The sequence below is a fragment of the Quercus lobata genome, chromosome 5, assembly GCF_001633185.2.
Source record: "Quercus lobata isolate SW786 chromosome 5, ValleyOak3.0 Primary Assembly, whole genome shotgun sequence".
NCBI lineage: Eukaryota > Viridiplantae > Streptophyta > Magnoliopsida > Fagales > Fagaceae > Quercus > Quercus lobata.
This window is the reverse complement of record NC_044908.1, coordinates 21,644,845-21,657,193: the sequence shown is the minus strand read 5'-3', so window position 1 is coordinate 21,657,193 and position 12,349 is coordinate 21,644,845. Positions and strand designations below refer to the sequence as shown.

Sequence of the window (12,349 nt, the reverse complement as noted above, 5' to 3'; positions counted from 1 at the left end):
TTAGGTGATGTAACATTGCTTAAAGTTACACTAAGTGTAACTTGAACTTAACTCATATATATATATATATATATATATTAACAGTCTATATGATTGGGAATGATCAACGTATGCATTTATACAAAGGTCAAGGAAATGGTATTTCTTTATCATCACGCTAAGATATCAATTAATTTTTAGTATAAGAGAGATTTTACCAATTGAGCAAATTAAAGCCCACTACTTTTGTATATATATATATATATATATATTAATAATCTATATAATTGGGAATGATCAACATATGCATTTATACAAAGGTCAAGAAAATGGTATTTCCTGAAATACTTACCCTAAACAAAGTATTTCTTTGTAGGGTAATGTCATTTACCTTTGGTAAAACCTAAACAAAAAGTATTTTCTCGTAGGGCAATGTCATTTACCTTTGGTAAAACCTAATACAGGGTTAATCACTTAGGGGATAGAAAAAGTTGTAGGGAATAAACACGAAATTCCAAACTTGTGAGAAACGAAAAAATTAGAGAAAACACATGCCAAAGAAAGAAATAATCACACGCACAAGACAATATTTACGTGATTTGGCAATTTGTCTACGTTCATGGAGTTGCAGAAATTTCACTATTAACAAGGAAAATACAAAGTATAGCAGTACAGTTTTTCGTTCTCTCAAAAACTACAACAACGAACCCTAAAAACCACGCAACAGACCACTTTTCCATTAAAAGCCACGCAATATTATTTTGGGTCGGATCAAGTCGTCAACCAAATCAAACACAACTAAATTCCACAAAACCCAACAAAAGTTTGAAGATAAAAAAGACTTTAGTCTTCTTTCATGTTGTTTAGTTATGGGATAAAAAAGTGGAGGATAAAAAAGTGGAGGATAAAAAATACTTTTGTTTTATTAAAAAAAAAAGATACGAGAATAGAAAATGTAGATTGTATAAATTAACACATAAGATTTGTAGTGAAAATGTTTAAAGCGTAACACTTTTGAAAAAAAAAATCCACATTGATACAAATCAAGATTATAAGTTCAAATCTTCTGTCTACACTAAAAATCAATTAGTTTCTTTACCTTATTATAAATAGCTATCACCAGAACAAACATCAAGTTAAAATCCAGCTGTATTTATAAATATAAAAAATTTAAAAATAATAACTATAAAAATTTAAAAATGTCCCAAAAAAAAAAAATCTATAAAAGGGAAAGCTCACACAATTAACCTCCCCTCTCCCCCCCTTATCCCCTTCCAAACCCAGTAACTTCCAATTCAATGGCTTTCACACACTCTCTCCTCCAACTCCCTCCCATACACTCCCTCAAACTCTCCACTCCATTCCTCCATAGCTCCACTCCTCTCTCCCTCTTCTCAAAACCCACTTCCTCTCTCACCTCACCAACCCCACAATCCCACTCCTTCACCTTCCTCCCTCCCATCAGAGCCATGAAATCAATTCAAGGCAAAGTGGTTTGTGCCACAAACGACAAGACCGTGGCTGTGGAAGTGGTTCGCTTAGCACCTCACCCAAAGTACAAGAGGCGTGTCAGGAAGAAGAAGAAGTACCAAGCTCATGACCCAGATAACAAGTTCCAGGTTGGGGACATTGTGCAGTTGGAGAAAACCAGACCCATTAGCAAGACCAAGACTTTTTTAGCTGTACCAGTGCTAAACAGGAATTTGAAGAAGAAAGACACTGAGAAAGAGGAGCTTGGGATTCCGTTGGAGTCTCAGCAGCAGGCATAGTGTGAGGTCTTCTTCTATTGTTATCGTTCATTTTTTGTAATTTTGCAATGCTTTTGTGCTTTGAATTTATGTGATACTATTTGAAATTTAATGTAATTTCATGGGCATGTTGTTAATGCTTGAATTCATGCTTTTTGCTTTTTATCTTTGTAAATTAATGGGGTTTGGAAATGGGTCTGATTTTTATTGTTCTTTGATGGGTTTTGGTAATGAGTGTGACTAAATTGTTCAAATTTATGCTTATTTGGTCTGTCTTTGAATTGGGGTTTTGGCAATCACCAAATAGATGGAGGGAGCATTGGGAAATTGAAAACTAACTTTGGAGTGATTTGGATTTGAGAGTTGAGAGAGAATGGAAAATAATTCTGAGAGGATGCAAGAGTGAAATTGTGAGTGAACATAAATGAATGAAGATGATCATGTGATCATTTTTGTGTATATTTATTGGTGAATTATGTGATGGTGATGATGATATACAGAGTCTGAAATTTAAGGGTGAAAGTGAGAGATTCGGTTTAAATTTGGGATTATTGCATTTGAAGGTGAGTTTTAGTGTTCTTGAATTGATAATAGTCAGGAATCAAATATAGATTTGGGAATTAATCTGGGAAGTTTGTTCCTTTGGCTAGGAGTAAGTTTTCTGATTTTTACTTTAAGGGAGGAAAAAGGTGCTATCAAAGAGCAGTTTTGGTGACTTTTCTAATGATAGGATATTTTATGCGTCTGGATAGTGTCCAGAGGAACTGCAAAACAGATGTTTGATAATATATCACTGAGACTAAGAGGTTATTGATAGCAAATCTTTTTGTTTGGTTCTGTGAAGTAAATTCTCAACTGACTGAGGTATAGTATGAGGATTCAAGAAACTATCATTACTTAGTGCAAATAAAGTTTACAAGATAATGTACTCTAGGATGAGAAATTTTCCTTCAGGACTCTATGGCAGTTCTGATTGCATGGGTAAAACCAAACTACTGTATGTGAAGTAATGGAAGCTGAGCTCTTCAAACATTTTACTGGGGTGTGTTTCTTAGAGTTATTCAATTTTATAGGTGTTATTCTAGGCTTTCATGCCGAGTTATCCAGAAATTCTTTTGGAGGGGGCGTAATAATTGTCTTTTTGAGGATTTGGAATGTTCTGGGAATTAGCTTATAGCTTTGTTTGCAGGGAACTTGTTTGATTGGTCTTGTGCTTGGGGAATCACTTTTAGTGATTCCATTCCATTTTTCATAGACTCTCGATCCTCATGTACATAATTTTTTTTTTGTTAATTTATTGTACTTATTTTTTTGGGGCTACTTCATCCTTTTCGTATGAAGTAGTACTCCTTTTAATAAAAATGTTTATTACTTGTCAAAAAAAAAAATTTGAAGCTAAGACGCTAAATTCACCTACCAACAAGTATAAAATGCGGAATGGTTGACTACTTTGCGAAACCAAATGGTCGTATATGGTTAATTGTTTCCCATTGCTTAATGTGATGTCTTTGGAGAGAAAAAAATAGTAGGTGTTTTGAAGATAATGAGAGATCCATACTGAACCTCAAGCTATTTTTCTTTAGAACTTTATTAGATTGGTTGCCTACTTTGCGAAACCAATCATTCTCTTCCTTTCTTGACTTTCTTGATTCTTGTCATTTTTTTTCTTAATTTGTTGATCCCCTATACACTCCCTGTGTACTAGGGTGTCCCCTTTTTATATCAATAAAACTTATTACTTAAAAAAAAAAAAAAAAAAAAAAAAAATTGCAGAACAAGACAATTTGTGGGAATGTTGGGAAACTACATGGTCATGGAATCAAATTAGACATTTATGAGTTGTTGGTCATGGGAACTGTAACTAGAGATGAAGTTCATCATCTATATTGTCAAGAATTACTATATTTGGAGGTATTGTATTTAAGGAGAAAGAGAGCATGCATAATCTGATTGTTTTCAAAGCTTACTAGATGCATCGAATAGTTTGTGACTGTTGTTTTGGGTGTGGTACCGAGTGGTCAGTTTCAAGAGACTATTGAATCTGCAGAAACTTCATCGTGATTAAACCCAGTGGGACACACATCCCAATGCAAAACTTCTTTCAGTTTAATTTAGTTCTCCCATTTCTGCTCTCCTTGTTGGTGTTGGCAGCATGCTTTACAAAACATCATGATGTGGCTTTTCTGCTGACAATTCAGCTGAAAATTTAGATTAAGATCGTAATGTCTCTCTGCTACATTCTTTATTCTATTGCATCATGAGCAAAGTTGTGCGTACTGTAATGGAGGCCGTTTTGGTTCCACAACTGAATAAAATATTTCAGTGTCGGTTAATATTGGTTAATCATTTTGGGTTACTATTAAAGTTAAAATTCATAAAATTTATAAGCTCAATTTATTATCCCAAATAACATGTCTTATAACCAATTCTAATTGTATTTCCTCTCTCTCTCTCGTAACAGCTGAAACACCCAAAAAACTCTGGTATATCCCAGTATTTTTCCAGTAGGTTTTAGGGGGTATTCTTATAGGTTTAGTGGCCAGTACGGTAAATATGGGTTGTTACAGTACGCTATAATATTGAGAGCATTGATCATGAGATGTATGATTCCTGCATAACTAGAAGAATATGCTAATCTTAGAAGTAGTTGAAATGGAAGTTGAATGAGGTAAACTTTCACTGTATAATTCATCTAAAAGAAGTCAAAAGTTCTTAGGCTAGAGTCACTACTTCAGGTGTCAGGTCGATATTTCCACATTGCTGCATATTTCAAATTGATCAGTTCCATTTTTTGAACCATTCTGGTCAGCAATTTTATAAAGCAGCAAACATAACAATCACAATATGGCATTGATAAAATTAACAATTCTGTACATAAGAAATCTCCCTTTCTTAGATTCTAAAGATTCTAAACCACACCTCTCCCCCTCACTCTCTCTTTTTCACTTAAATCTAAAGAATGCCAAACACAGATATGTCTTTGTTCCAGGCCCTCCATTCTAACCAAAGAACAAATGGAAACAAACTCACTTCAAAAGGCTGAGTTGCTAAACTAATATTGGAGGGAGAAAAAAGAAAAGAAAAACCTATGACTTTTACAATTAATTAATGCCTATCTAATTCATAAAGGTGTAGTGATCAACCATCCTCACACTGCAAGCTAGTCTTAATGTTTCTTAGGGTACATGATATTAAAGTGTTAACAGACTCCACAGACTCCACGGAAAGCTTTGCTGTGGGAGAGGTATTAGTTAGGATCTGGATTGCTATTGTAAGCAAAGACCCTCCTTCTGTGCTCTTCTCCTCTTGCCTAGATGTAATCACTAAAGGCCTTGACTCGACCCCATCTGGAAGAATCGAAAATCCTGAAGGTAAGATGGCCATGTTGCTAGAGTCGCATCCTGTCATCACAGACTGCATGCCGGTAATGTCCACTGGAGCATAGACCACCATGGACTCGTATGCATTGGTGCAGCCATCTTGAAGTACCCACATGCTGTTCTCTTTTGATTTCATCGTCTGAGAATTTGAAAAGCCAATGTTAGATTGAGGTTAGAATTTGTTTGATTTGGTGAAACCAAAGTTAATGAAGTTTGTAATTTTGACTTCAGAGAACTCACCTGAATGGCCACTGAATTGCCACGATCTTGCCCTTTAGCTAAGTTTGCAATGCATTGTGCTGGACCTCCACTGGACATTATATCCCACTATGATATACAAAACAAAAATTGTTAGAAATCACCCCAAACAATTCTTATGCTATACCTTAGATAATCAACCATGGTAGTTTAAATAATGCAAAGCAGCCAAACCTCACTCCGGTGAGCTTCGTCTCTTAAGAAATCGAATAGGACATGAGGAGAGACAGGCAACCATACAGAAGAAACTGCACACAAGATCACCCCAAGAGGTTCTCCAGGGTCATTCAAGTTCTTCCTAGAAGTTATCCTGATGTCTTCCCCCGTCTTACTTGACACCTTGGTCCATGTATGATAGCTTGATGCTCCAATTGCTCTGCAAAAATTCCATGTCATCCTTTGTGCCAGCTTCAAAATGCTTTTCCTCCCGGCCAGTGTGGCAACACCTGATATTTGACAAGAGGAAGGTAAATTTCCAGGACTCCAGTTAAGTTTTGATTGATTCATCCAAATTTTACTTTAGAAATTGTCTTCACGCTTTCCACATCACTTACCAGTTGAATCCTTCATGGGAACATTGGTTGCCATGAAGAAAACGAGCCGTTCACATTGGAGTTGCAGTGTAGCCATCCAATGCCTTGCACCAAAGGCTAGACCACTGTTAACAATAGTGCGGTACATGGTATGAACTGGACTTTTCTGGCATTCCAAGTGCTCTACCCAAATCACCTGCAAAATACACCGGAAGATCATCGCTAAACTCGTTTGTGTACATCAGTTAAAGTAGTTTATGCTTCACTTCATTAGTTTCACCTCTGCAATTTTCTTTTTATTTTTGAGTTGTTTCCCATCCCTGGTCAAGATTAATTGTCAAAGTGATTTCCAAATAAGCATCTCAGTGTGAAAGATATCACCATGAATGAATCATTTGTCTGGTGTTTAAGGGGGGAAAAATTGCATGGAACTGCTATGATGTCGTATTGTGACATAGAGCAAGTGCAAAATGCCATGCAAATGAAGATAAGCTCACTCTATATATGCAACAAAGCAAACACTCAAATGCCCTATCACTGATTTCATCCAGGTAGAGGTTTAATATTTCGTATATACCTTGCAGTGGCCATTTGATTTATCCTCTATGATGCAACCAGATGGGCGTTTTCTGCATTTCACAAGGGATGCATCAATGTTATCCTCAACTTTTTCTATAGAAACATCCACAATGGCCCATTGTTCAGCACTCAATTGCTTGCAAAATCTGACGAAGTACACTTCTCTAGTGGGTACCATTGGTGTGAGCATTTGCAGTTCTGCAAACATCTGTAATTGAACAATGTTGTCTTCTGTTAGAATTTTGAAAGATGACAGAAATTATTAACACTATATTTGGTTCACTCAGAAAAGAAAAGAAGATATTTTTTTTTTCTAATGTTTGATTTCTAGAAAAGGAGAGACAGAGAGACAGAGGGAGGAAAAAAAAAAAACACTTTTATATCAATAAGTCTGTGGTCACAATTCAACAAATAAAAAGTCTATGGTCACAAAAATTTCATTAGTTTTTTTTACAATTACTAATGTAGTCTATTATAATTGATGAATAATAAAAGTGGTATTAGTATGAATCAATGTAAAAGCAATATTGTTCTAATCAAACTTAACATTTTAGTGAAAAAGTTGTGAAAAAAAAAAAAAAAAAACTGTATTTTTAATATTACTCTTTAAATTCTAGTATTTAATTTGAAACAGCATAGAAAATTTTAAATAGTGTTTGATTTGTCAAGGATAGAAGAAAAGAAAGTGTATTGGTATTTTTCTTTGGGACCACTAAAATTTTCTCTCCAAAATAAGTAAAATTTAGAGAGAAAAGTAGGTGTAAGAAATAAATATGCCAAAAATAGATATTCCTCTCTTTAATTTTTTTCACTATACCATAAAATATATGGAACACAATAATATTATGAGGTTGGGAACTATTCCCCCACTACCACTAGCATCTACCCAAGTCGTTGAGCCCAACCCCATGGATATATCCCGAATCCTGATAATTGCTTATTTGTGAGATGGGGAGTCTCATATTCATATACACAATGATTAGTGAGATCTCAAAGAGATCTAGACAACAGCATTTTTTTGCTCCTAAAAGGCTATTAATTAAGGATTTGCTTTTCATCTTTCCACTTTCCAGGAGGTGATAGCAAACGGCACCACTTTTACTCCAAACACAAAATTAACATGAAAGTACTGAAAACCTTTTCCTGGAATTAATTTCCCTACCAGTGCCGGTGCAGGCAAAAAAAGAAAGATCGTACACAAAAATTTATTATAGGCAGCCAAAATGTCAAAAACTTTGACCTTTAGCTGAGTTAATAACAACAGTAAAATTAGATCCAACACGAAAGTCCAACTTTTGCTCATGGTTGGACTGCAGGAATGACCGAAAGTACTCATGCAAGACATAAATCCAAGATTCTTTACAGTTGAGTAAATGCACAACTGTTACCTCTCTTATTGAGAAAACACCATTAATTCTTGTCATTTGTGAAGGTAGATTTCATCATTTCAAAAGAAAAATGAGGTAGATTTCATCATTTCAAAAGGAAAATAGGTACAACAAGTTTTAATGCATAATATGTGACAATTAATATAAATAGTAAACTTTAACCATTCATAAATGAATATTTGAATTATCTTTTTGTGATTAGTGACCCATTTAAAAGAAAAATGAGATACCACAAGTTTTAATACATAAAATTTACAAAGTGATGTAACAGTAAATGTGATTTAGGCTTAAACTATCTCATAAATAAATATTTAAATTGTCTCTTTGTGATTTAGTGACACATCTAAAAGGAAAATGAGATACCACAAATTTTAATGCATAAAAAAACTTACAAATTAATGTAATAATAAATATGATCAATAGCCAACCACCTCATAAATGAATATTTAAATGATATTTATAATTAGTGACCCATCAATTTGTAAGCTAGTAAAATTTGTACAGCCATAGCAGTAGCACATGAGTACTACTAATTTCAAAATTTTAACAGGTAAAGATGTAGTGCAAAGATATATCCCAGGTTATTATTAAAGACACCATGAAAAAGGTTTAGCAAGCAACTCACAAGTTGTACAGCGCCATTTTTATTAGGACCTTCTCCATTGGAGATAACATCAACAGTGGCTGCCTTTGAGATCAAGCATGGAAACATTTCCTTCCATTGATTCTGAAGAAACAGATTAATTCATTTAAAAACCAATATTAGATTATTAAACTTGTAAATCAACAAGGAGGCTTAGCACTGTTTATCAGGTTTGAGAAAAAAGTACTAATTATATTTACCACATCCATGAAACTTTGAACAAGACGTGGGAGATCCACAAAAACAACTCCAGTCTCTCTTGATGCCTCAATGGATCTCTTTGGCCGCGCATTGTTTGAGTTTTCGATAGAGAATTCTTTCATGTACTCATCATAATTAAGTATTTCCCGACCAGTCTCAACGCTTCGAATCCATAATGGTTCTCCTGCAGTAGCCATCTTTGTGAGCTCCTCCATTGCTTGATTTACTATCTCCATTATCCTCGTCTTCTCAATCCCGAAAATCCCAGTGTAAAAATCCAAAGAGCTTCTATTCTCTTGATCATTGCCAGTTGAACATGAAGGTGAGGATGTCCCTGGAGGGTATTTACCTAGAGCTGATCGAAGTTTTTCTACCTGAACATTTGAATCAAACTTTATTACTAAGTATGCAACACAAAATAAAAATCTTCGGATCCTTTTTAATGTTCCACTTTATGCTCTACCAAACTATGTTACATTTTTTATTTTTTTGGTTAACATTTTTAAACTTCGGTTACTTTATAGTAAAAAAATGGGGGGACAAATGGAAAACTATGATTCATAGAGCAAAAAAGGAAATACCCAAAATAGGACACACAAATTTTATTCAGCAAGACATTTTCATAATAAAAATGGAAAAATAACTTTGTTATATGTGTGTTAGCTTTTTTTTTCAAACCTCAGCTTTGAGTCTGGCATTTTCAATTCTGAGCTGTTGTTCCTCCGTAGTCAAAGCAGCTTCTCGGCTAGTGGTGGCAGTGCCACAATTGGGACAGCAAGCTTTATTTATTTGCTCCCTCATGGCTTTGTTTTCGTCTCGGAGTTTCTCCATTTCTGTCTTCAACAAAGAATTCTCATGGCGCTCTTGTATAGCCTGCACCCAATACAACGCATTCCTCAACTTCATGAAATGAATAGGACAAAAGGAGGGGAAAAAAACAACAGTGCAATGTGATAATAGATTGAATTGCATAAATTATCATACATGAAGCATGACTGAAAATGAATTAGAGTACCTTAATTTGGGTTCGACGATTTTGAAACCAGAACTTGACTTGCCTAGGAGCTAGGCCTAATTGCTTGCTTAGTTGTTGCCTTTGCTTCTCATCTGGGTGGGGTGACTCTTTAAATAGCCTGTAAATTGAGTTCATTGGAACTTTGGATTAATTAACCGTATAATATTGGAGACCAAGTATCAAAAATTGCACAAGAAAGAGTTAAAACAAATGAAAATTTAACATTGGTAATCTGCGAGGAAAGAAATTATGCTTTTTATCTATTGTGTTTTTCTGTCGGTATCCATTAACACATATAAAACAAAGAAAAGAGAAGGTAGTGGAAATTTTAAGATAGCTTTAACTTTTGAATCTTGTTTCTTTTGTAAGCATGTCACTAACTTTCTTGTTTTTTAAATCTTTCTGTACATCGTACACCATAAAGCACCCATTAAAGCTACAAGATTGACATGCAAACTAACACTGATTAATGAATGACCAATTAGCAAACCAAGTTCATAAAAAAAAACTGGGAACTGATTTTTATTTTTAATGACTCAAATTGAGCAAACTCATTAAGCCTCAAAGCTTTAAATCCTTTTTCTTCATACATGCATATAAAGAAAACAAAATTAGTATTAAAATGAGAATGATAAGAAAGAAACTAAGAAAGACAAATTAAGACCACTCACGCTTCCATTTCTCTAATTTGCTCAGCAGTGTGCCTATGATACTTCTTTCTCTTCTTCTTTTTGTTCTTGTCTCCATCAGCACCATCATCTTCAGGCTCTCCTTCACCGTCAAATTCATCGTCGGACCTTGACCTCAGAGGCTCCGAGTTTTCACTACTAATCTCTACCATATCATCTCTCCGGCCACCTCCTCCGCTTCCTTCATCCCCTTCTTCCACCTCCATGTTCGGTGTGGCCGCTGCCCCGGCATCGCGAAAAATCCCGGCCTAAATATAAGTAACAAACACACACACAAAAGAAGCAAGTAAATAACTCCATAGAATCTCTATGTTATATAAATATAAGAACAAGGAAGAAAAGGAATGAAGTAGTAGTATAGAGAATGGAAATAGTATTATTACAAGGCTGAGAGAGAGAGCTGGAGAGGCAAAGAAGTCTTTGGTACGAGAAGAGGGTGGATTATTCGACATGTCCACGCCCATGGCAAGAATGAGAGTTCTTGGGGTGGCAATGGCAAATGGGTTGTTTTAATAAGGACCAAGCATGGTGGTGGTGATGAAGGTGTGTAGAAAGAGAGAGAAAGAGATGTGGGGGCTGCTTGATTTAAGGATATAAAACAAAATGATGAACTCAAAGAGGTTTTTTCTTTTATGGTGATTTATGTTTGTGTGTGAGTCTGTGTGTGTGTGTGTGAGAGAGAGAGAGAGAGAGAGAGAGAGAGAAAGGGCTGGTAGGGGTTGACTGTTAGATTTTTTGAGTAGGAAAGTGGAAGTCTCAACTAACTTTAAACGGTTGAATCTATGTTTCAACGGTATTTTAAGGGTTTTTTGTTTATTTATTTTTTTTCAATTACAACTTGGGCTTAGTGGCTCAAGCTATCGGCTCAAGATTTATTGGTGCTAGGTAGCGTTTGGCAATGAGCTTTTAACGCAGTGTTGTTCTTTTTTGCTGAATAATGCAGTGTTGTTAAGAGTAAAGTGAATTTGGTTACCCTAGGGCCTAGGTCCTAGTCATAGCATAGTTAGACTTATCTCAATAAAAACAAAAACTTTTATTGTGACATAGGGTCTGTTTGGATAGAACTTATTTTGCTGAAACTGAAAACTTAAAACTGAAAACACTGTAGCAAAATAATTTTTAAATGTGTTAATAGTGCTATGGGACCCATTTTTAATGAAAAAATTGATAAAAAATGAAATTTGTGGGTCCATAAACAGTGCACGGACCCACTGATTGACAGAAAAGTCAAAAAAACAGGGCCAAACAGTACTCTACTGTTCGCTTGTCCCCTGAAAGTCTGAAACGCGTGTAGAAAAGAAAAGAAAAAAAAAAAAGAAAAAAGCAAAACGCAAAACGCAAAAGTAACGTGGATCCAAACTTACACATAGTATGATGTATTAAAAACCTTGTTTGTGTTCAGCAAAAATAAAAAACCTTTAATAACCTTGCTTGATCAAAAGTTTAGCAACTCAATTCACATTTTTTTTTTCCAATGAAAATATTAAGGCGTCGTTTGGTACGTAATTTTGAATACATATTTTCACTTTTTAAACAATATTACACATATTTCTACACATTTTTTCACCCACACGTATTTAAAAAAAATGAAAACTGTTGTTTAAACACACTAATCAAACGGGCCCTAAATATTTAAATTCTCATTCCTCCAATTATCCAATTATAAATAATTAAATTTAAAATTAAAACTTGGTTGTGAACCAAATGTTCAATAAAAAAGAAATAGTTAAAATTATTTCTAATATTTTTTTTATGAAAAAACAATTATTTTCTTCCTTATGCTCCTTGTAACATTAAGGGGTTTATAATTTACTTCTCAACGTGTAATTGGATTAACTTTCTTCTTATTTATTAAAAACAAATAAAAGTATAGTTGTACCTAAAAAAAAAAAAAAAAAAAAAAAGTAAGATTTTAATAAATTTTACATAAACAAAT

At 34.5% G+C, this 12,349-nt stretch overlaps 2 protein-coding genes across 2 annotated transcripts; one reads left to right on the top strand and one right to left on the bottom strand.

Annotated features, from left to right (window-relative positions):
- Nucleotides 1–1,218: 1,218 nt before the first annotated feature.
- On the top strand, nt 1,219–1,919 carry LOC115988901 (30S ribosomal protein S17, chloroplastic). Its single transcript, XM_031112537.1, has one exon. It carries the CDS (start codon nt 1,278–1,280, stop codon nt 1,746–1,748), a length of 471 nt encoding a protein of 156 aa, XP_030968397.1. The 5' UTR covers nt 1,219–1,277; the 3' UTR covers nt 1,749–1,919.
- A 2,639-nt stretch (nt 1,920–4,558) lies between these two features.
- On the bottom strand, nt 4,559–11,073 carry LOC115989666 (homeobox-leucine zipper protein GLABRA 2). Its single transcript, XM_031113477.1, has 11 exons — nt 10,797–11,073; nt 10,396–10,661; nt 9,725–9,842; nt 9,388–9,582; nt 8,709–9,083; nt 8,491–8,592; nt 6,476–6,685; nt 5,920–6,094; nt 5,540–5,811; nt 5,348–5,434; nt 4,559–5,246 (listed from the first exon to the last, which is right to left on the bottom strand). Exons 1-11 carry the CDS (start codon nt 10,875–10,877, stop codon nt 4,866–4,868), a joined length of 2,262 nt encoding a protein of 753 aa, XP_030969337.1. The 5' UTR covers nt 10,878–11,073; the 3' UTR covers nt 4,559–4,865.
- Nucleotides 11,074–12,349: the final 1,276 nt, after the last annotated feature.

Coding starts and splice junctions, on each gene's coding strand:
- LOC115988901 (XM_031112537.1), top strand. CDS start 1,278: ATGGCTTTCACACACTCTCTCCTCCAACTCCCTCCCATACACTCCCTC.
- LOC115989666 (XM_031113477.1), bottom strand. CDS start 10,877: ATGGGCGTGGACATGTCGAATAATCCACCCTCTTCTCGTACCAAAGAC. Junction 9,084..9,387: donor ATGCCAGACTCAAAGCTGAG/GTTTGAAAAAAA, acceptor TCAAATGTTCAG/GTAGAAAAACTTCGATCAGC. Junction 5,812..5,919: donor TCCCATGAAGGATTCAACTG/GTAAGTGATGTG, acceptor GTCAAATATCAG/GTGTTGCCACACTGGCCGGG.